The sequence below is a fragment of the Equus asinus genome, chromosome 29, assembly GCF_041296235.1.
Source record: "Equus asinus isolate D_3611 breed Donkey chromosome 29, EquAss-T2T_v2, whole genome shotgun sequence".
In the NCBI taxonomy this organism is placed as follows: Eukaryota; Metazoa; Chordata; class Mammalia; order Perissodactyla; family Equidae; genus Equus; species Equus asinus.
In genome coordinates, this window is record NC_091818.1 from 9,986,275 (window position 1) to 10,008,398 (window position 22,124).

General features: G+C 44.5%; 1 protein-coding gene and 1 long non-coding RNA gene across 4 annotated transcripts in view; one reads left to right on the forward strand and one right to left on the reverse strand.

Moving 5' to 3' along the window:
* The window catches only part of LOC139042507 (uncharacterized), a 43,005-nt gene extending 24,533 nt beyond the window's left edge, over positions 1-18,472 (reverse strand). For both annotated transcript variants that reach the window (XR_011499286.1, XR_011499287.1), the window contains exons 1-2: positions 12,968-18,472; positions 2,700-2,885 (exon numbers count right to left, since the gene is read on the reverse strand). This is a non-coding gene — a long non-coding RNA (uncharacterized lncRNA). The remainder of the gene's footprint in view (positions 1-2,699; positions 2,886-12,967) is intronic.
* Positions 8,957-21,330, forward strand: LOC139042506 (placenta-specific protein 9-like). Of its 2 annotated transcripts, none has more exons than XM_070501073.1 (4): positions 8,957-9,245; positions 18,572-18,669; positions 19,944-20,067; positions 20,606-21,330. In XM_070501073.1, the coding sequence occupies exons 1-4, from the start codon at positions 9,182-9,184 to the stop codon at positions 20,644-20,646; spliced, it is 327 nt and encodes a 108-aa protein (XP_070357174.1). In that variant the 5' UTR covers positions 8,957-9,181; the 3' UTR covers positions 20,647-21,330. The 2 variants fall into 2 exon arrangements, with proteins under 2 accessions (XP_070357174.1, XP_070357173.1); XM_070501072.1 differs by having other exon boundaries at positions 8,983-9,245; positions 19,944-20,080.
* The last annotated feature ends 794 nt before the right edge of the window (positions 21,331-22,124 follow it).

Sequence of the window (22,124 nt, forward strand, 5' to 3'; positions counted from 1 at the left end):
ATAAATCACTTAACACATGTTTATTTTATATCTGTTTGACAGTCATGATTTTATCTTTTTTTTAATGTACCTTTTAATAGCACACAGGACAGAAGCCCTATTCATTATAATTCTTCACAAAAATGGAAGCCTTAGAGTTAATTCTTGCCCTTAATCTTAGATGAGAAAACCTGGAAGGCAGTAACTGGAAGATCAGAGATGGTGTTAACCTTCAACAACCCTAATCTTATCCCTCCTACTCACCCTTCTAGTCGAGTGGGCCTAAATAATCTTTTCCCACCCTACACCACCAGGTGGGGCTGGATCAAGGGTCCTAGCCCTGGAAGGCTAATACCAAACACGCATAGTCTGGAAGGAACCAGGAGGGTGAGGGGGCCAGATTAGATTATTGAAGGTTAATACCAGTTTACATGATCTTTCAATTAGGATTAAGGGAAAGAATTAAATTCTAATGCCTAAGGTTTAGTGGTGGGTCCTGTTGTATTCAGTTAATGGGTTGCTGCAGCCGCTGAGGGGAAATGAAGATAACATGAAGTTTAGAGCTAGGAGATAGAGATTTTTTTTAAACTTTTTATTGAAGTATAACATGTATACATCTTAAGAATTGAGCACACCTGTGTAACCAGCGCCCAGATCAAATTGCAGAACATTACCAGCATCTGAGAAGCCCCCTCATTTTTCTCAGTCACCACCCACCCGCAGCACACACAAAAGTCACTCAATACTGAGTTCTCACAACATGGATTAATTTTGCCTGTGTTTGTACTTCATATAAATTGAATCACACAGATTTTTTTTGCGAAAATTTCTTTCATTAATTGTATTTTTCCAAGATTCATCCATATTGTTGCATCTAGTGGTAGATCCATTCATTATCTAGTCTGCTGTCAATACGAATTTGGGTAGTTTCCATTTTAGGACTATTATGATAGTACAGCTGTGAACATTCCTGTCCATATCTTCTTATGCCATGCATTTCTCTTAAGTATATACCTGGGAGTGGAATTGCTAGGTCATATTTATTTCTATATCTATCAGTTTGTATATATATATAAAAAACGATGAATTCATGCTGATACCGCTGATTCCAATCTAAGACAACAGGGCTCATTTTACCCTCTCCCCTTTCCTCATTTGCAATTCCTTTCTTCAACAGTGAGAAATGTAGCTCCCATTAAATATAATATATTTTCTTATTTGCACAATCCTAGAATGCCCATAAAAAGAACTGCTAACCCATATTCCCCAGCTCTGTCTGCTGACAGGGCTTAGAAGCAATGACGCCTCAGTGCAATGAACACACTCAGCACCCAGATCTTCATTTCTAGATGTCATTCTCCAAGAAAAGGAACCAGGGTTCCTTGGAGAAATGACTGAGTCTAGGGAGGGGGCAATGAAAATACAAGATGAGCCTGAAACATCTTGTGGTGTCAGAAAGTAAGGAAGTGCTCAAAATAGAATGGGAGTATTTCAAAAGGACGCAGGAGCCAACTTGAAGATGCTCCTAATGACTATATGTGGGACAATTTGAGCAACAAAACAAAAAATGTTAGTAATGGATTATAATCTGTAGAATAAAATAAATATCAATGAGTTAATACTGGAATAAATAACTGAATAAATAAATAGGGAAGGTACAGCTCATCCTTACAACTGAATTTCAATTAATAAATGGAGAAGGAATTATGCAAATAGAAATCACCTTTGGAAAATCAAAGGTAATACATATTGCAGACAAGAATCATCAGTGAATGCTAGAATTAGGTAGTTGAAAGTAATGATAAAAAGATTTGTATAGTCTCAAAGTATCTCCCCAAACAATACTTATTAATTACAAAAAGGAAAGCAGTAATTTTATAGCGGAGAACCCTAGCAGACATCATCTTTACCACATCATCTTTCAAAGTGAACATCACCAGTAATGAGACACAGCAATATCACATGTGCCTTCTGATATGATGCACTGGGAACGACACAACATCACTTTTGTGGGATGCTCACCAAAAATGGATAACTTCAACCTCATCATGAGAAAACATCAGACAAATACAAGTTGAGGGACACTCTACAAAAATAATTGGCCAGTACTCTTCAAAACTGTCAAGGTCACGAAAGACAAAAATAATTGGCCTGGACTCTTAAAAACTGTCAAAGTTATGAGAGAAAAAAAAAAGACTGAGGAGTTGTTCTACATTAAAGAGTCCTTAAAGAGACATGACAATTGAACGCAGTGTGGGATCCTGGATTACATCCTGGACCAGAAAAAGAACATTAGTGGGAGAACTGGCCATATCTGAATAAAGTCTGTAGATTCTTTAACAGTAGTATATTAATGCTAATTTCCTGACTTCGATAATTCTCCTGTAGTTATGTAAGATGTTATACTTGGGGAAGCTGGTAAAGAGTATTCAAGAACTTGCTGTATTATTTTTGTAAGTCTAAAATTACTTCAAAGAAAAAAGATTTTTAAAAAAGAAGAAGGGGGTGGGGCATGATTGTGTCGTGCTTCAGCCAAAAACCCTGCAAGCACCTCTGCCTACGGCTTAAAGACTGACTCTCCTGAGAGTGGCCTTCAAGGCCCTCAATAACCTGGCCAAACATTCCCCCAGAGCTATTGCCCTTCACTCTCCTATCACCCGCCCACACCCCACCAATCTCCACAGCACGCAGTACACACTGCTTAGAAAAACCCTACTCACGTTCAAAGACCTCCTGCACAGGACCTTGACTCTGCACCCGCTTCAGGAAGCAGAGGGAGCTTCTGGCTCTTCCTGGGTCAGCAGCTGACTTTCCTGACTCCCTGGAAATCTTGAACTCCCTCTAAGGGCCTCTGCAGGCCAGTCAGGCATTGCTGACACCCTTTCTACCCTCAGGAAACTCGCAACCTGCAAATGAATAAGAAAGGAAACAATAGTGACAGGCTCAGGAAAGCTCAAGGAGGCAGGTCAGAGAAAGGCAAGGGAATTCACATCTTCTGCTGTGAAGTAGGTGTTCTTCTTACTCCCTCTTTGCTAGTGAGGGAACTGAAGCTCAGAGAGGTGACCCGCCTAAGGCTACACAACCAGTAAGGTAGAGCCAGGTTTGAACTCAATTTCCTGCTCCCCCCGCTGAGGAATTCAACTCTCAAATGCTTTGAATAGTCAGCCAAGCAGGGTCCTCAGACAGCTTACATTTTACCCCAACTCCAACCTCAAGGAGCAAAATGAGATCTTCCTAGAGAACACTGCAGACAAAGTTCTCAAAGAGCTGAGGGACATGCCAACTGACTCCCTACCCACCAAGCCCACAGAGGATCCTGGAATCACGGATGAACTTGTTCTCAGGAAATGTCAATGGCTTTTACAATGAACTAAATTGACATGAGCTATGTGAATCTGTGCAAAAATATCCCAAAGCTGAGCAGGTGGGATACCTTGCTAGACACCATTTGGCCGGCTTCCTCCACATTTAAATGTGGATTCATCACTTCAAAAGACACTGGTTGGGAAACTGCTATTGCAAAGCTCTGGGTGAACCAGCAAACCCACCTGGTAGAGCGGCAGCGGCGATTAACTGAGCGACAGAGCGTGCTTGACACCAAGTCAGAAGCAACGAATATTGGCTATTAGGACTACAATTATTGATATTATAATTGTTCATATCAAACCTCTACCCTCCCCACACACTTCACTTCTCCCTGTACCCAGCAGGTTTTCCCATCTTCCTATATCTCCCTCCCTACCGGGGAGAATTCGGGACTGCATGCAAGACAGGGAGTATATTTTATTTTTTTAAAAGAAAGCACTTCTTAAATTTCAACTTGTCAAGACCCCTGCCCCACTCAGCTTTCCATCTCCCAACAGAGACCTCCATACCCACACCCCACTGCTTCACTTTCTCTTACCATAACTTACGTGGCCCGGGGCTAGTGGTCCCCCTCCATCTCTGTGGAGAGGAGGTGACCCGGCCCACCCAGCATGGTCTTGCCTGTGCCAAGACAAGAAGAAAAGGAGGCTTTGTGTGGCTCTGACCCCTCTGGCTACTGAGGCCCTTCCAGTTAGGCTGTCACTCTTCCCTGATCTCTACCCCTAAAGAGACGGCCAGCCCCTATTTCTTGTTTCCCTTGGCCCCTTGCCTTAGGCCTGGGCTAGGAAAGCAAGACTCCCCACCATTTGTCCCCTCAGCACAGCTAGGGTGGGAGGCCGGTGTGCATCCTGTAGCATTGCCTGTGGAGGCACAGGCACTCTGGAGGCAAATCTCCACATTTCTGAATGGCATCTGTGTGACCTTGGATCACCTCCTAACTTCACCGAGCCTCACACTGTGTTCACTGTGGATCTTGATGTTACCTGCCAGAGCATTAGATGAAAGAGAAGCTCTGCACATTTCGGTGCTTCATTTATGAGGTGGTTATGGGTGGTCTCCCCCTAGCCGCTCTGAGGACTTGCCACTCTGAGCCCCCAAATACCCCCTTTGCCCTCTTCTCACCTTCACCTCCCTCCAGATTCCCTCACCATCTAGTTACACCTCTGGGGCCTGAGAGTCAAGAGGTCTGATAATGCAAGAGTACGGATTTCAGAAGAACATCTACCTGGTTTTCAAGCTGAGATTCGCCACCCTCTGACCTTGATCAAATACATCTTATTTGACAAATGAGATAAGGATACCTACCAGATAGGTTTATTGACGCAAGGATTAAATGAACAACACGTATATGGCCTTAGCACAATACCAGTTTCAAAGAAGTGTAGCAGTAATAATACATAACAGTGTTTATTGTCATTAGTCCCAGCTGGCTGCCAACTTGCTTAGAGGCCTGGCATATGGTTGGCATATTTCCTAGTTCCTGACAATGACACCAGTTTCTCTTATTTTTAATTTCATGGGTCATTTTTAGAGAATGTTGAAAGGAGGACATTAGCAAACTGGGTCCTTATTAACATCTGGAAGTTTTCCTTTACCTGTTTGGGCTGGCTTCTATTGGTATGAGGAAATAAATTGATTTCCAAACACTTATCCTAAATCCAGCCAATTTATGGAGTAATTCAAGTAGTTCTTCTAGTTCTAAGATTTCCTAAGAAAGCAATTTAATCTTCTACTGATAACCATAATTTGTCTCCTTCCCCATAACTCTTCATTTGTGCTTTATTGCATTGATCAGATCATGGATAATGAACAATTGTGATGGTATCATCTTTACTTCATTCCTGGCTTAATGAAGAATGCCTCTCTCTTTTCTCCTGTATGTACATGTGAACTATTTGTTTAAGATAAAGGTAATTATATTGTTAAGGAAACCTCCCTTTATTTCCTTTATTTCTAACTCTTAGAGTTTGTTGTTTTTAAGCAGGTACGGCTGCTTAATTTCATCAGTATTTATTCAAATAAGGTTATTTTATTTTTGTTCTTTGACCTTATGACAGACATGATGGCTAAAGACTTTTCTGGAACTCCACTTGGGAATGAATAGCTAACCAATAATTTATTTTATGTTCAAATTACTGGATAAAGAATGGACTATGCAACAAGGAGCATTAGAATATTTAGACGTCCACTGGGGGAAAAATTTTGTTTGAACTTTTCCTCTCAATCCCATAAAAAATTCTAGATGGATTAGAGATTATACCATTAAAAAAACTTAAAACTATTTGAAGAAAATATTGGAAAATATTTTTATGGCCTTGATGTGAGAAATCATAAGCAGTGTGTAAAATCTAGAAGCCATAAAAGAAGACATTGAGAGATTTTGCTACCCAAACATCCAAAACTTTTGTACGATGAAAGACACCACAAAGAAAATTAAAGACAATGGAAAAATGAAAGAAAACATTGCCAACATATACAACAAGCATTGGATTACTAATCAGAATATGTAAAGAAAAGAGGAAAAAATATTTGAGTAAAGCTCAACTTCACTCATAATAAATAGCGTGTAAATAAAAACAAGAAAGTAACATTTTTCCTCATCAAATTGTCAAAATTTTAAAAGATAAACACCCAGTGTTGGGGAATGTACATGGCTGCTAGATCTACAACTTCAGGTCTCCCACTCCAGAAGCATTTTATGTAAATAGCACCCCTGCAGGACAACATGGACTACAATGTGATGGGTGTGTCTTGGAGCAGTGCTCTGAGTGCCAGGCCCCTCCTAGGGATTTAGTGAGGTTTTTGTCTACCCAGCAAAACATAAAAGGCTCTCTGACTCAATGATTCCTCTTCCAGGAATCTAGTCTTTCAGAAATACATGAGTATGTAATATGTATATAAAGATATATGCAAAAGGATGTTCATTAAAGCATGCTTTATATTGGAGAAGACAGGAAACAAACTATATGTCCATCAATAGGGGATTGTCTGGACAAATAATGGTGCACACATTCATGAGATATTTTGGAACTCTTAAAAAGAACCAGATGGATTTAAGTGTATTAGCATAGAATGATCTTGGAGATTTGATGTTATGACTGTGATAAGCATTAATGTGAAAGCAAATCCCAAAAATATCTATTATTCAATCCCAGGTATATACAATTGTGTCTGAATACGTATTAGATAGATAGGGCATGCATAGACAAGGAACTGGAAGAGTCCACCAAGCTGAGGGGACTAGACTGGAATCACTGGGCAGGAGGAGTTAGTGATAGGGAGGAGTTTCATGTTTTACTCTGTTTGCTGTATTACTTTGTGACTCTACCACAATATGAAAGTATTGCATATGTGTTGTGTTTATTGCAAATTCAAAATATTAGGTGGCCTGCTCATTCTGAGCTTCAAGAATCCCTGTGGGTCTGGCTATTCTTTGACAACTTCCCACCTGGGTAAACTACCAAGGACTGTCCTACTACCCAGTGTGAGAAATTCTTTTTTTATTATTATTTTATAGAGGTCGCATTGGCTTATAACATTGTGTAAATTTCAAGAGTACATAACTATATTTCAGTTTCTGTATAGACTGCATTATATTCACCACCAATAGTCTAGTTTTTATCCATCATCACACATGTGTACCCCTTTATCCCTTTCGCCCTCCCCCCTCCTCCTTCCCCTCTGGTAACCACTAATCTGTTCTCCTTATCTATGCGTTTGTTTATCTTCCACATATGAGTGAAATCATTTGGTATTTGTCTTTCTCTGTCTGGCTTATTTTGCTTAGCATAATACCCTCAAGGTCCACCCATGTTGTTGCAAATGGCACAATTTTGTCTTATTTATGGCTGAGTACTACTCCATTGTGTATATATACCACATCTTATTTATCCATTCGTCCATTGATGGGCACTTGGGTTGCTACCACATCTTGGCTATTGTGAAAAATGCTGTGATGAACATAGGGATGCTTGGCATTCCTGAAATAAACACTTTTTCTGAGCTAGCTCATCTGGGCATCCTAATCTCAATGAGAGCTTTTTAAAAATTTAGATCCAACTTTCTGCCCAAGATCTGCTGACTCAGAACCGGAATTTCTGTGCCCAAGGCTATTACCTGGAGGAGGAAGTGAGAATTTAGGATTACTGGATAGTGTGGTGACTGTACTGGACAATTGCATAGTCACAGTGAGGAACAGAGAAGGCAGAGGGGCAGCCTTAATCTGCCAGGACTCCAGTTAACCTAATGGGGACCCTTGATGGATAAAGACATGCTCGTGGGTTTGCTGGTGAAGACGCTCTGCTTACAGCCAGGTGAGGCACTCAGGCTCTGCAGCACAGACGTCGGGGCTGCAGCTCTTGCTTTTTCTTTTCACTAAAACTTAACTTTTTTTACACTTGTTGGGTGGGGTGTCCCATGGGTGAGGATTCGACTATTGTATTCTAAACTGGAAGGAGGTGGGGACGATTTGAAGTTCACTGAAAAACCCACCCAGCTCTTCTTCTGATCTTGCTTAGAATGGAAAATACAACCTGGCTCTCAGGGACCTAGTATATATTATTATCTAAGGGCTGGTCTGCAGAGACAGCAAAACTGGATTCAAATCCTGACTCCACATTATACCAGCTGTGTGACTATTGGCAACGTTCTTAACATCCCTGAGCCTCAATTTCTTGATCTGCAAAATGGATGTAATGATGTGCCCCTCATGGAGTTGCAGTGAAGATCAGAGAAGTGGTGTATGTAGAAGTAAGTCCATCACAGCTTAGCTACTGTTTATTAATATTATGGTGGCTAATAGACTGTGAGCTCCTGGAGGGCAGACATATGTGAACATGAGAATTATTTCCTTTCCTCCCACCTGCAGAGGTTACCTAACAACTATCTAGTACAGAGATTAAGTATTTGCTGAACACTCTGATTCTGATTCTGATTTAGTTAGGGCCTGGGCCTTTCATTGCCTTTGAGCCATTTTAGAAGTCGGCAAACTGTAATAGCAATGCAACATAATTCTTGTCTATAGATATGCAGATAATTCCTGTTATAGGTTCAATTAATTCTCCTCCCTCCCTGTGTGGAAGAAGCCAGTTTTACCTCCTTTTGCACATTCGTGTCAATATTCCAGCTCTGTCTGTTTGTAGGACTGGTTGTCACCTCTTACTGATTCCCTCATTAATGGTGAGTTAAAATCTTCAGCACATGCTCGTTTTATATCTGAATGAAAGTCATGATTTTACCTTTTTTTTGTAAAGTATCTTTTAACATTACTATTACTCCTTTAGCAAAATAATAAGTTTCTATAGAAGGCAGACACCACTTTTGAGTCTACTGCTCAGGGCCAGGCGCTGTCACAGGCGGACAGAGAGAAAAGCTTCCATGCTCCAAGCAGTCAGTGTTCAGATCCTGTGCCACAGCTGTCGGTGACACAGAGGAAGGCGCTTCTCTCTAAGCTTCAGTCTGCCCATCTATGAAACGGGCTCACAACCAGTACCTGGGCCCCGGGACCCATCGCCTAGAACCCACTCCCTCACCCCTCTCTCTCCCCTTCTGCGCCCCCATCCCGGGAGGCGCGGGGAACTCAGAGGGCGGCTCCCTCCTGTGCAGGCGCCCAGGCTAACACGTTGGCCCCTCCGCCTGCGGGGTGTTTAGGCTCGGCGCTGCCCGCACGTTGCGGAGGGGGCCTCTGGAGGGGGCGGGTTCGCTCAAGCCAGAAAGCCGGGAGCCGCCCAGGAATTTTGGCTAGGACTGAGAGCATTTCCTCCTGGGCGGGCCCGGCGCGATCCTGGGGAGAGCAGCTGGGGGCAGACGCTGCGCTGCGCTCGGCTGGGCCGGCACCATGCGGTCCCTGCTCTGCGCGCTGGCCGGGCTCGCCCTGCTCCGCGCCGCGGGCGCCTTTGTCGGTGAGTGGGACCCGGGTGCCGGGTGAGGGCGAGGGCGAGGGCGAGGGCGAGGGTAGGGGAGAGCTGCGCCGAGCGAGGTAGGATGAGCAAGAGAGATGAAGGGAGGGAGGGTGGAGAGGGGAGAAGATGGAAACAGAGCCAGATGGAGAGAAAGCTGGAGAAAGGGATGCAGAGAGGGGGAGAGAGAGAGAGAGAGAAAGAGAAAACAGAAAAAGAAAGAGAAAAAGGCAGATGGGCAGAGAGAGTTAGAGAGAAAGGAGAAAGAGAAGAATAAAGAGAGAAAGGGAGAGGCTGAGAGAAAGAGACTTTGGAAGTAAACAGATGGGTATGAACTATGAAGGAGGAAAGATAGAAAAAGGAGTTTGAGAAGCAAAAGGTACAACCAGGAAAGAAATAGAGGAACTAACCTGGCAAGAAAAAGAAGGGAAGGTGAGGAGAGAGAAGGAGGATATTGAGGAAAAGAGAAAGATTTGAGAGAGACTTAAAGAGAGAGAGTGGAGAAACCCGATGCCCAAGGAGAGAGAGGAAGGGACAAGGATCACAGGGTGGGAGGTCAAGTCTACAGGGTGGGGCAGCCCCCCAGGCCAGCTTCATCCAGAAGGCCTGCAGAGGCGTCCAGGCCTGGTTTTACTGGGCATTGCCAGGGAAGCTACCCAGGCCTGGCCTAGCACAGCCAGCCAGTCAGGAACCAGGCAGGCGGGCCCAGGAGAAAGGCCACTGGGTCACCTGCCAGGAGGCCTAGGGGGGTTCTGCTGTCTGGGGGAGGAGGCAAGTCTCCAGGCTTCCGGAGAGCTTCCCTGAGCCCCTGAGTTGCCTTGGGTGGGTGCGTGGGAACAGGGTACAGGAGAGAGAGGTCCTCTGGGTGCTCCCCTGGCTGGGATCCTTGCCTTGCACTCTCTTCCCTCCCTTCTGCTGACAGCAGTCTTAGTGCTGCCCCTTCACAGGTGAGGCTCAGACAGGATGGCTGCAGATGTACTTACGGTACACACAAGTGCTCATTCCACCCCCACCCCCAAGACTCTGCACAGCACTTTAGAGTTTACAAGCCACATTCCCATTTACCCAGCATCTCGTGCAGGCCCCAGCCAGAGACCACTGGTGCTCATCCCAACTGTGCAGGCGAGAGGAAGGCTGAGGTCTCCCCAAGCATCCAGGCCTTCTGCCCTCTCAGTCAGCTCCTTGCCCCCAGCCAGGCTGCCCCCCATCAACCTGGAGTCACCCAGCTGAAGTGTCTATGTTAAGATGGAGCCCCCCTCACCTGTGCCCAGTCCCTTTTGGGGCACAGTGAACTGTGGGAGTAAGCTCTCAGGGAAAGGATTGAGGCCAGTGCTGAGCGACCTTGGATGTCACTTCACTTCTCTGAGGCTGTTTCGTCCTCTGTAAGTTGGGGAGAATAATACTCACCCCACAGGGCTGACTTCAAGGATTGGATGAGAAGGAAAGGGCCCAGCATGGAACACGTCTCAACACATAGCCTCCTTCTCTTGTCCCCTCAGACAGCTCCACTGATCTCTCTGACTCTCAGTTTCTCCACGTGTTAGGGAGGACCAACAACCACTTCCTCACAGCCTGTGAAGAGTAGCTGGGATGATGCCCAGCACAGATCCAGGCCCATAGAGCATGAGCTTCCCTTTTGCTCCCTCTCCCTTACCCTCCTCCTAGAGTCCCCAGCTCCAGGAGCTGAGGGGACAAAGCTTCATCTGTGCTCCCCTAGAGGGAGGAGCTGGCTGCTACCCACAAGTGGCTCTTCGTGGCCCCGTGGCCACAGATGGTATATACACTTTAATTTAAAACTGTTTTTAAACATTTTCTTTCTGATTATGCTTGCTCATTGCTACACATTAAGAAAAAAAGAGGAAGTATAAACATACTAATGTAATTTCACATTGAGGTCACAGATTTTTGTGTATAACCTTTCAGACTTCAGATAATATACCGTTGTTTTTCTTAAATTTTGATTATGAAATCTTTTGGATAGAAGAGCAGAATAGTATAATGAAGCCCCATGTACCTATCACCCCTCTTCAAAAAGGGTCTATTCATCTACAATTCCCACCCTCCCTCCTCTCCCTCAGATTGTTTTAGAGGAAATTCCAGGCATCATATATTTTCATCTATAAATATTTCCTTATGTATCTCTAAAAGATAAATAATCTTTTAATAAGCATAACTGCAGTACCATTATCACACCCTAAAAATGAACAATAATTCCTTAGCATTATCAAATGTGCAATCAGAGTTCAAGTATCCCTGATTGTGTCATATGTTTTTATATTTGGTTTGTTTGATCCAAATAAGGTGCGTGCATTGCTTTTGTTTGATATGTCTAAGTTTCTTTTAATATGTAAGTTCTCTTTTCCCCTTTTTTAAAAAAAATTTATTTGTTGAAGAAACTGGGTAATTTGTCCTGTAAAGTTTTCCACAATTAGATTTGAGCTGATTACATCCCCTAGGTGACATTTAAATGTTCTTCTCTCCCCTGTATTGCTTATAGATCTAGAAGCTTGATCTAATTCCAGTTAGATTTTTTTTTTTGCAAGAATGGTCTTTATTGCTTTAATTCGCATTTCTTTGATTATTCCTTAAGTTAGACTTTTCCTTCAAATGCATATTGGTCATTTCTACTAATCTGTGCAAATTGTCTTAGACATTTTAATTTTGGTATTGGGATTTTTCATATTGATTTGCAAAAGCTCTTTATGTATTGCATGAAGCAAACTGTTTTGTGTTACTTGTACAGACTTTTTTTTAAGTTAAGGCTTCAGCTAAGTCCCTTTCCTATTTTGCTGTCAGAGGGATCTGAAGGCCTAGAGCCTTGTCCTTTTAACCAGTGTAACCATTCTCACCCATGCCTTGGGGCCCATCAGGGAAGCTCTCACTGTCCACTGCTGCTGCAAGTCCCCGTGGACGTCTGTCCTGTATTGGAATTCTGTTTTTTTGCTTTGGGTGAAAGGGGAAGATGCTGAAGGGCTGTGATGAGGATCACAGCATTTCTGTTTACAAAAATGGATGTTGTGGGGAATGAACCACCCAAAGATAATTTGACCCAAGGCACACTATTTGGGTTCTTATAGGGCCTCCAGACAGCTGCAAAGGTGTCATGTGTGCAGGTCCCCTTTGCCCATACCTGTCCAGATCCTTATTTACAGAGCAGGCAGCTGAGACCCCAAGATGGGAAGCCCTTAACTTATACAAGTTCACATGATTGCCAGGACACAGTATAGACAGTGTCTAGCAGGTATATTTAAATTCTGTCCCCACCACCTCCTACCTGTGAAATCTTGGGCATGTTACTCAATCTCTTTGATCTTTGGTTTTCTAATCTGTAAAAAAGGAGGTACTGAGCTCACGGATCAAATTAAATGAGATCATGTCAGCACGCAACAAAAAGCCTAGCATGTAATTAGTGATCACAAATCAAAAGTAACTTTGAATATAGAGTATGGTTGTGCCTATTCTCAAGGTGAAGAAACCAAGGATCCAGCAAGTGGGATTGGCTTGTAACAGAGCCCAGAAAGCCAGGTCAGCACTCAGCCCTTTGTGCACTTGTTGCAGGAGCCCCTGCCAAGCGTCCCTTGGATCCCTGCACGGGATTAGTCCTAGAGCAGACACTTCCCCATCTTGGGGAGACCTGATCACAGTGATCTAGCAAGGAGCACTGGCTCCATGTGGAGAGTCGGCGCCCTGGGGGCTTTCACTGCCTTGCTCAGTCTTCAGCTCACCTGGTAAATGCTTTCCATGGTGTTTGCACATCACTTGGCAATTCCAAGGCATCTTCAAGGGTAGGATCCCCTTTGATCAGCACAGCAGTCCCTCAAGGTAGACAGGGCAGAGCAGGTCCCTCACAGACGAGGAAGCTGAGTGAGAGGCAGAGAGCACAGTCAGTAAGCAGTGGAGTTGGGACTGCGTCTCCCACTCCCAGTCTTGTGTTCTTTCACAGCACGTGGAGAGAGGTTTATCCTGGATGGCTGTTTAGACCTTCTCAGTATTGTGGAATTTTGGAGTGTTCTAGTAGTACATTTTAACCCAGTGGATTAAAAAAACAGTATTCCAAGATAGAAGGAATCTGGATTCTATACAGACTCAAGGAGCTGCCTGCCAGCCCTGACCACCAGCCAGTCTACCTCTGAACCAATACATGAGAAAGAAATAAAAAACGTCTGTAATCGAGGGGAGTTCTTTGTACAACTGTCTGGTTTGTATCCTAAGCAAAATACTAACTTAACCAGATACTGAATGTATTGGAAGGACATTGGTAAGCTCTCAGACTGGTCAGCTGGGCTCAAATCCACATCTGGAAAATGACGCGAGACTGAGGGAGATAGGACTTGTCTCTAACAGAATGGAACAAAACGAAACAAAAATGTGCCTCAGAATCTGAGCTCTCTCTTTGGGGGCTCGAGGGTCTCTCTCCTGTTTCAGCCAGAGCATTTCCACAGATTGGAGTTCTTCATATAATTGTTTAAAAATAGTATTCTTCTAGTTAAAAAAACAAAAAACAAAAAAAAAACCACTGATAGTTTTGAATAAATCATAAATTTTAATACAAATATTGAATGTGGTAAAGTTTATTATTCTCTTATATTGAATGTGGTCAAATATAATTAACCCCAAAGTGACAATTGTTCCTGGTGGAATAGATTATATCTTTGATGATTCAGGAGGCACAGCAGCATGCCTCAGGGTCACCACCGAGAAAGTATTTGTCATCATCCAGCATGGCAGAAATCATTTGAGTTGTAGGCACCTTCTTAGTGTTTGAGTCCCAAATACAAAAGGTCTTCTATGCCTATGAGTGGGAGGGGGCCGTACTTCCCACCTCTGAGGACCAGGACGCAGTGGCCATGTCTCTTTAACTAGAGAAGTTATCCCAGCACCTCCACCTGGGCCTCTGGGCTCTAGCACCTCTACCTGGGCCTCTGGCTTCCACCAGTAGCCTGCTCTCCCTAGTGCACAATGTTCCACCCATGGCTGCCATCCAGGGTGCACACAGGCCCTGAACGGGAGGCAGGCCAGGGAAAACAACCCAGCATCCAAGAAAGTCCATTTCCCAACTGGCCAGGGCACGGAGGGTGGGAGCAAAGGAAGGAAGGAACACAGAAACCACAGCTTTGGCTGCTCAAGGTTGGTCATGGTAATCCTTCAGCTTTCCCCACTCCTACTATTGTTTGAGCTTTCCAAAAGTCCCATAAAGCAGGCATTAGTGTGTGTGTGTGTGTGTGTGTGTGTGTGTGACACCCAGGTCTTGCCTTGCTGGAGCTTCTGCCCTAAGAAGAAACTTGTCTTTGACTCATCCCAGTTCTGTCCTTGCAGCTAATTTTTGAGGCCTCTCAGTAGGCTTTGAAAGATAGCAGAATCGTGAACTACATGTGGGTGGCAGTGTCTCGAGCCTACCCCACCCTGTATTACAGAGGAGGCAGCAGAGCCTCAGGGAGAAGGAAGTTTCCACAGGCCTCCACCAATTAGTGGCCAAGCCAGGCTGAGAACAGTGTCTCCAGTGTATTTTCTGCCGTCATGAGTTGAGGTCAATGCCATGAGGATATGTGTAGGGGAGGGAGCAGCAGTGCAGGATGGTTGTGGGGTCCCTGGTCCTGCCCCCAGCTTTCTCTCTCAGATGAGCTTGTCAGGAGGACTGGATGAGCTCATGGACAGTTGTGCAGTGGAGCGCAGGGCACAGTTCTGTCCAGATGTAAAGGATTAGTGCTGTGTGATGTGGAGCGCAACCTCAGCCCAGACTTTTCCCTGGAGGGGTTTTGGAGCCAAGTTAGACCTCATCGAAGAATGTAGAGAACATGATGTTTTGGGCCAATGGAGAGGAGCAGATTCATGTCATTCGTGACTTACAAAGCTGGCAGATCCCCACTTGGCCGGCAAGGTCACATTGCTTGCTCTTGGCCTAAGCTGGGGGAGCTTTGAGGGGAAAAGCGTAGTTTAGAGAGGGTAGTGAGGCTCAGGGGAAAAGTTTGGCCAAAGGCCCCTGGGCGGAGCCTGCAAAGGGTATGTGTGAACACAGATCCATGTTGAGACAGACCCCCATCTTCTCAGACAGCCCTCCCTGTGAGTGAGAACAACTCTTCCTGCCTTCTCCATCTTTCCTCTCCAGGCTGAGCACCCCTGTTCTTTCAGCTGAGAGAAATGAGTCAAAATTTGGAGTCCCTTCACCATGGCACCTCTACACCTGCTCCTGTCTGTCAAAGGCCTTCTCACAATGTATGGCCCAGAATGGAGCACAGCCCTCCAAGTGGGGTCTCTCAGATCACCACCCTCCCTTGTCCTGAACATTTTATATCAATGCATGCAGCCCATGATGACTTCCGCTTTTTGCTAACAATCCTATCAGACAACTGGCTTTTGTTATAGATATTTCAAACCATATATACAAAGATAGAGAGAATAATGATTCCATGTCCCCCATTACCCAATTTTAACAATTACCAATCTTGGCCAATCTTATTTGCTCTATGTACCTACCCATGCCTCCTCCCACTCCCAGGCCTGGATTATTTTGAAGTAAATCCAGGACATCATAGCGTTTCATCTGTAAATATTTTAGTATAGATCTCTAAAAGACTCCCTTTTAAAAAAAAAACCAAAGTGCCATTATAATGTCCCCTTCCTTCCCCAAAGTCAACAAGAAGCCCATTGTCTTTTGAAGAGGCTTTTCTAAGTTCAGTGGAGGGAAATAATGAAAAGGAGAATGTAAAAAAACAAATTGTTCTCCACAAAAGATGCTTAGAGTGGAAGGAAGTTTTGTCCCTGCTCTTGGTTCTCACCCCTGAGTGGAAGAGCTAGGATCTAGAGAATTGCAGGCCAGGGGGACTCTGGCAGAGTTCCAGAAGGCCAGATTGCTCAAGTGAAGTCAGGAGAAGGCCAGGGTGCTTGGGGTCCAGTCATTTACTGATTGTGTGACCTTGGGCAAGTTACTCAACCTCTCAGAGTGACACATCATCACCAGCAAAATGGATCACCATCTCTGTCCTTACCTTAAGACCTGCCACCCTTCTGGGCAACTTTATATGTCACTTTGAGCAAACCAACCAATACCAAGGCCTTACAGTTACAAGAATTTTGCATCTAGAAAGATTGAACCCAATAAGTCTTACCTCCATTCTGCTTCAGATGTCCGCATCCATGGCTACAATCTTGATACTGTCACTATGAGGTTGCTCCATCTCGAAAAGCTAAAACTGCAGTATCCATTACCACTGTTCCTTCTGTTACCTCCATCATCTCATCACTTCTCCCAACTTAGTGGCCCTCCAATTGGCCTCCTTTCCTTCCTTATCCAAGCTAAGCTCCAGAGCTCATCCCCTTAAACCATTGCTGGTCAAATCAATGCTTTTGTGCTCTTACCCTCCACCACACTCATCCTGCAGACTCTCAGGTTTTAGCTCCATCCAGCCATCTGTCTTTGCTGCTCTACACCCAGCCTGCGAAGCTGCTAGGGGAGGAATAGCACTTCCAAAGTTCCTCACTGATGTCAGGTCATCCCGCACAGTCCTATACTGCCTCCTGTTCCCTTCATCCCCTTTTGGAGCCATCTTTTTATTCAAGCCCCCAACCCAGTGGTGTGCTGATAAACTGGCTCTAAAAAAAAAGAAAAAGACACTTGCCAGTTTTTATGGTGTAAATGCTCTCACCAAGACTCCCATTTTAGTGGCTGTATTTAACAACCCACGCACAGAATTTCTGAAAATTTAACAACTAGCTCTCCTCCTTCCTAACTCTCCATGAATTTTCAGCAGATGAAGCCCCTCTTACTTTACAGAGTGAATAGAGGCCATCAGGTGGGAAGTCACTCAACTTTTTGGACCTTAGAGATCTTGGAGCAGAACTTTTTTACCCATTTTTGCTGCATTCTCTCTCTCTTCCTTCCATGTTTTTCCTATACCCCCACCATCATTTCTGGATTCCTTGGCCTCTCATCCCTTCAGGAAATGCATTCCTTCAGTTCTCCAGTCTTCTTCCTGTTCCTCAGGCTATAAGCATGGTTGTGTTTCTTCACTGCTTAAAAAACCAGAAATGACAACAATAAACACTTGTGTGGACCTTGTGATGTGAGCTCCCTTGTTTCACAGCCAAGCTTCATGAAAACATTTTCCTTCTCATCCCACTGCAGTCTAAACTTTGCTTTCTTCCACAACTCCACTAAAAGTGCTGGGGTAGAATTTAGCAGTGACTTTGCTGTTGCTATGTTTTTTGGTCCTTATCTTTCTAGACCTCCCTGCTGCTTTAGGCCGCGTTGGCTGCTTCATCCTCTGTAAAGCTCTTTGCTTCTCTTTGTTTCTGAGACAGCATCCTCCTTCCAAGATTCTTGGAGGTTCTTCAAGGTTCCAGCCAACTCTGATGCCCTGCCAGCATCTCAGAGCCACCAACTCTGAAACCTGAGTTCGGGACCAGGGCTCTAAGACTTCTGGTATGAGGGTTGGTGGTGCCAGGAAGAACCAGGGAAGAACCAACGTAGGGAGAAAAATGATGAGTCAAGAGTTGAACAGGTTGAACTTCAGATTCTCTGCTTACCAGCTGTGTGACTTTGGACATATCATTTCATCCCTCTGTGAATCGATTTCCTTACATGTAAATTGGGGATAATAATAGGCTGTTGTAGAGGTTGACTGAGTTAACACATTTGTTTAGCCCACTATGTGGTACATAGTAAGCACTCATCAAATGTCGATAGTACTAACTGGTCACCAATGTCAATGCTTCTACTAGAATATTTCCTTACTCTCTATTCCTCCTGCTACTGCTTCCTTTCGTCACTTCTTACTTTATTACTGCAGTAACTTTCCTTCTTCAAAGACAAATCCCTCCAATTCACTCCCTGTATTTTAAAAACTCATATATGACTATGTCATTCTTCTGTTAAAATAACCCCCAAAACCAGCATCATGATTGGTTTATTAGGGCCTTTGGCTTCATTTCTAAGACCCACCTCTCCAGTCTCATCTCCCACCCACCCTGTACTTTGCAGCCACTCCAAACTCCCTGAGGGTTTATACACTGAGCCATGCTATTTCATGCCTCCCTATCTTTGCACATGCCATTCTCCCTGGCTGAGACCTTTCCTCCCTTCCTTACCTTACCCAGTTCAGGCAGCAGCTCCTTGAGGAAGCCCACCTGGGTCTCCAGGTGACCATGGCCATAGAGATAAGGGAGTGATTAGGGGAGCCCCACACTCACACCCTGACCCACACTGAGCCTTCCTTTGCTTCTCTTTGTGATGTTTTCAGGACCCACCTCACTTGAGCCCAGTGCTTTACAGGAGTCTCCAGTGTTACAGGGAAACTGAGGGCCCCACAGTGACAAGACTTGTTTTCCCACAGCTGCGGAACCCCTCATCCCCTCCCACGGAGACCTAGCTTGGAGCCCCAGGTGTGACAGACACCTGGCTGTCCACAGCCGTTTACACGTCATAGAGGAGGTAATAAGGGTGACCGGGGAGGACATGCAGCTTTAGGACCACCTGCCAGGCTTCAGGCTTTATAGGGCTGAGGCCAACCTTCCTTTGGAAAATCGGGGAAATCTAGGCCAATCCTGCTTTCTGGCCACCATGTTAACCATCTCCCTGCCCTACCTCGGTTGTTAAGCTGACCAGCCACCAACAGAGCTGCCTCTTCTGGGGCTCTTGCTCATACCAAGCCAGAGATCTCCACACAATTACTGGAGAAGTGGAAATTCATTCCCTTAGTGTTGTTATATCGCCACGGTTTGTAACCTGTGGTCCCCAAACTTGTGCGGGTGAAAATTCCAGTTTATTTCATAAAACTTTAACTGAAATTTAGCATTCCCATTCATTCTAAATGCAGACAACAAACCGTAGTAGTAATTACAGCACCGTGACTTTGTCATTGATAGAAATCAGGTAATTTCTTCCAATTATAGTTTTTATGAATATCTCAACATATCATTCATTCTCATAAGTATGTCAAAATTATGGTGGCTGTTAGATCTGATGCTAGATCATGTTATGTAGTGAGTTAAATTTTTTACCTCAAAAATTTAATTTTGGGATAAAAACTAGACTACTGGTGGTGAACACGATAGTCTATACAGAAACTGAAATATCATAATGTACACCTGAAAGTTACACAATTACAAGCCACTATGACCTCAATAAAATAACTTTTAAATATTTTAACTTTTAATATTTGAATAATACTTTGATGCAATGGCTGTTCTTATAAATCCTATATTTTATTTTTTCAGTTAAAGCATTTTCTGAGAAGGGGTCTGTAGGTTTCATCAGACTGCTAATGGGGTTCATTCACAAAAAAAGTTAAGAACCCCGAATAAAGAAAATTTCCAAATCCCAAACCTGTCATTTGGCAGGGTTGCTACCTGGGGGCAGGGCAACAAAAGGAATGTTAGCTCGCAGTGACAAAGTCCTGAAAGGGAAAAGGGGATCTCAGACTCGCTCCAGGCCAAACCTCTAAAACTGCAGAGTGCCAGAGTGACCTTAGAGAGAGAGCTCCTAGGATTTTTGTCATCGGGGGAACTGGAAGGTAGGTAGGGGCAAAACCTGAATGAGGAGGTCCCAGGTTGCCTGTCACTCAGTTCTGTCCCCACTGCACCCCAGTGGTCCTCCAGGTGCTCCTTAGGATGTGGCTGATTAAGCAGGACTTGGCACCACTCTTGTCCTCCACTCACCCTGCCCCTCCCCCACCCCCACCCGGCTCCCATCTCTCCTTGCTCTAGATGGTGGAGAAGACGGTGGAGCACCTGGAGGCAGAAGTGAAAGGCCTGCTGGGTCAGCTGGAGGAGCTGGCCTGGAACCTGCCCCCAGGACCCTTCAACCTGACCCCTGACCTCTTTGGAGAGGGTGAGCAGCTCAGGTAGCAGAGACTATAGCGTCTGGGGCTGGGCAAGCAGGATAGGGATGGCTGATCCACCACACAGGTGTAGCCCTGACAAGCTAGGAGCGGCTCCAGCTCCACCTGGGACAGAAGTGGGAAAGCATCCACCTCACCTCACCCTAAGTGTTCTCTGCCCCTACCCCCACCCTGGGGGTTGCCACAGCCACAGCTCGGGGCTCCTGGAAGAGCTGGCCCCATTCACCTGAGGGCCACTCTCAGCATCACCCTGACACAGAGCAGCTGTGTCCTCTGCTGGCCCTTTTCATGCCTCAAACCTCCTTGGCTCCTTTCATCTCCCTTCCAAGGAACCAATTCTGTGGCAGCATAACACCCTCTCAGGGAAGACTGGCATCCTCTGATCAGGCAGTGGAGGGATTGCCACCCTGCTCCCTCCTGGAGCCCTGTGTTTCCTGGAACAGGAGTTCCCTGGGGACTGGGAGGGGCAGTAAGGAAGCCTTCAGCACCCTCTGCTTGCCCACTCCAAGGCTACTCCCTTTCTTTCAGATCCCTCCTGGGCACGGGAGGCGGAGGAGCCCGGCAGCTGACGTGATGTACCTGTCAGACAGCTTTCTTCTGAGAACAGAGCCGTGCATTCTGGCCTTCCTTCCTCAGCTTTGTGCACAATAAAAGCTACTTCTTTGGTCCCCTCTGTGTCTCTGTCAGTGACCTCTATAGCTACAGCCCCTTCTCCATCTACTTTCATGCCCTTAGGCCCACATTCACCTGCAGGCTCAGACCTGGGAGCCCCTGGTGAGTCTGTGCTTCTGCTCTCCTTATTTATAGGAGCTGATGGGGCACAGAGATAAGGCCAAGAATCCTGCTCAAAACATGGCCACAGATGAACAGCAGTGGCATCACCTGGGAGCTTATCAGAAATGCAGAATTCGGGACACACCTTGGCCTCCTGAATCAAAATCTACTTTTTAATGAGATCCCCAGAGGATTCATGGGCACATTAAAGTTTTTTTAAAAAAATTTCTATGTAAAATTCACATAATATAAAATCCAAAATTTTAACCATTTTAAACTACAAATTCAGTCACTTCAAAATGTTGTGCAATCACTACTCTCTAATTCCAGAACATTATCATCATCCCCAAAAGAAACCCTGTACCTATTAAGCAGGTATTTCCCATTCCCTCTCCCACCATCCTTTGGAAACCAGTAGTATTTCTGTCTCTATGGACTTGCCTATTCTGGACATTTCATATAAATTGAATTATACAATATGTGGTCTTTTGTGTCTGACTCTTTTTTCACTTAGCGTAGAGTTTTCAAGGTTCTCTCATGTTGTAATGTGTATCAGTACTCTGTTCCCTTTTATGGCTGAATGATATTCCATTGTATAGATGAACCACATTTTATTCACCTATTCAATTGATGGACATTTGAGTTGTTTGCACTTTTTGGATATTATGAATAATACTGCTATGAACATTTGCATATAAGCTTTTGTGTGGATATACGTTTTCATTTCTCTTGGGTCTATAACTAGGGCTGGAATTGCTGAGTCAACTGATAACTGTGTCTAAGTTTTGGAGGAACCACCAGACTGTTTTTGCACAGCAGCTGTACCACTTTACAGTCCCACCAGCAATGAACACACAGGGTTTCAGTTTTTCCACATCCTCACCAACATCAGTCTTTTTGATTATAGCCATCATACTAGGTGTGAAGTCATATCTCATTGTGGCTTTAAGTTGCATTTACCTAATGACTAGCGATGCTGAGCATCTTTTCATGTGTTTGTTGGCCATTTGTATATATTTGTTGGAGAAATGTCTGTTCAAGTCTTTTGCGCATTTTTAAAATTGGGTTCTTTTTCTTGGTGAATTGTAAGAGTTCTTTATGTATCATGGATATTAGGCTTCTATCAGAGGATTTGCAAATATTTTCTCTCATTCTGTGGGTTGTGTCTTTACTTTCTTGATAATGTCTTTTGAAACACAGAAGTTTTAATTTTGATGAAGTCCTTTGATGAAGAATTTATCTATTTTTTGTTGTTGCTTGTGCTTTTGGTAGC

Excerpts from the sequence above, each read along its gene's own strand:
- LOC139042506 (XM_070501072.1), top strand. The coding sequence starts at position 9,182 with ATGCGGTCCCTGCTCTGCGCGCTGGCCGGGCTCGCCCTGCTCCGCGCC. Across the intron at positions 9,246-18,571 it reads CGCCGCGGGCGCCTTTGTCG|CTGCGGAACCCCTCATCCCC; the intron begins GTGAGTGGGACC and ends GTTTTCCCACAG. Across the intron at positions 18,670-19,943 it reads GTTTACACGTCATAGAGGAG|ATGGTGGAGAAGACGGTGGA; the intron begins GTAATAAGGGTG and ends TCCTTGCTCTAG.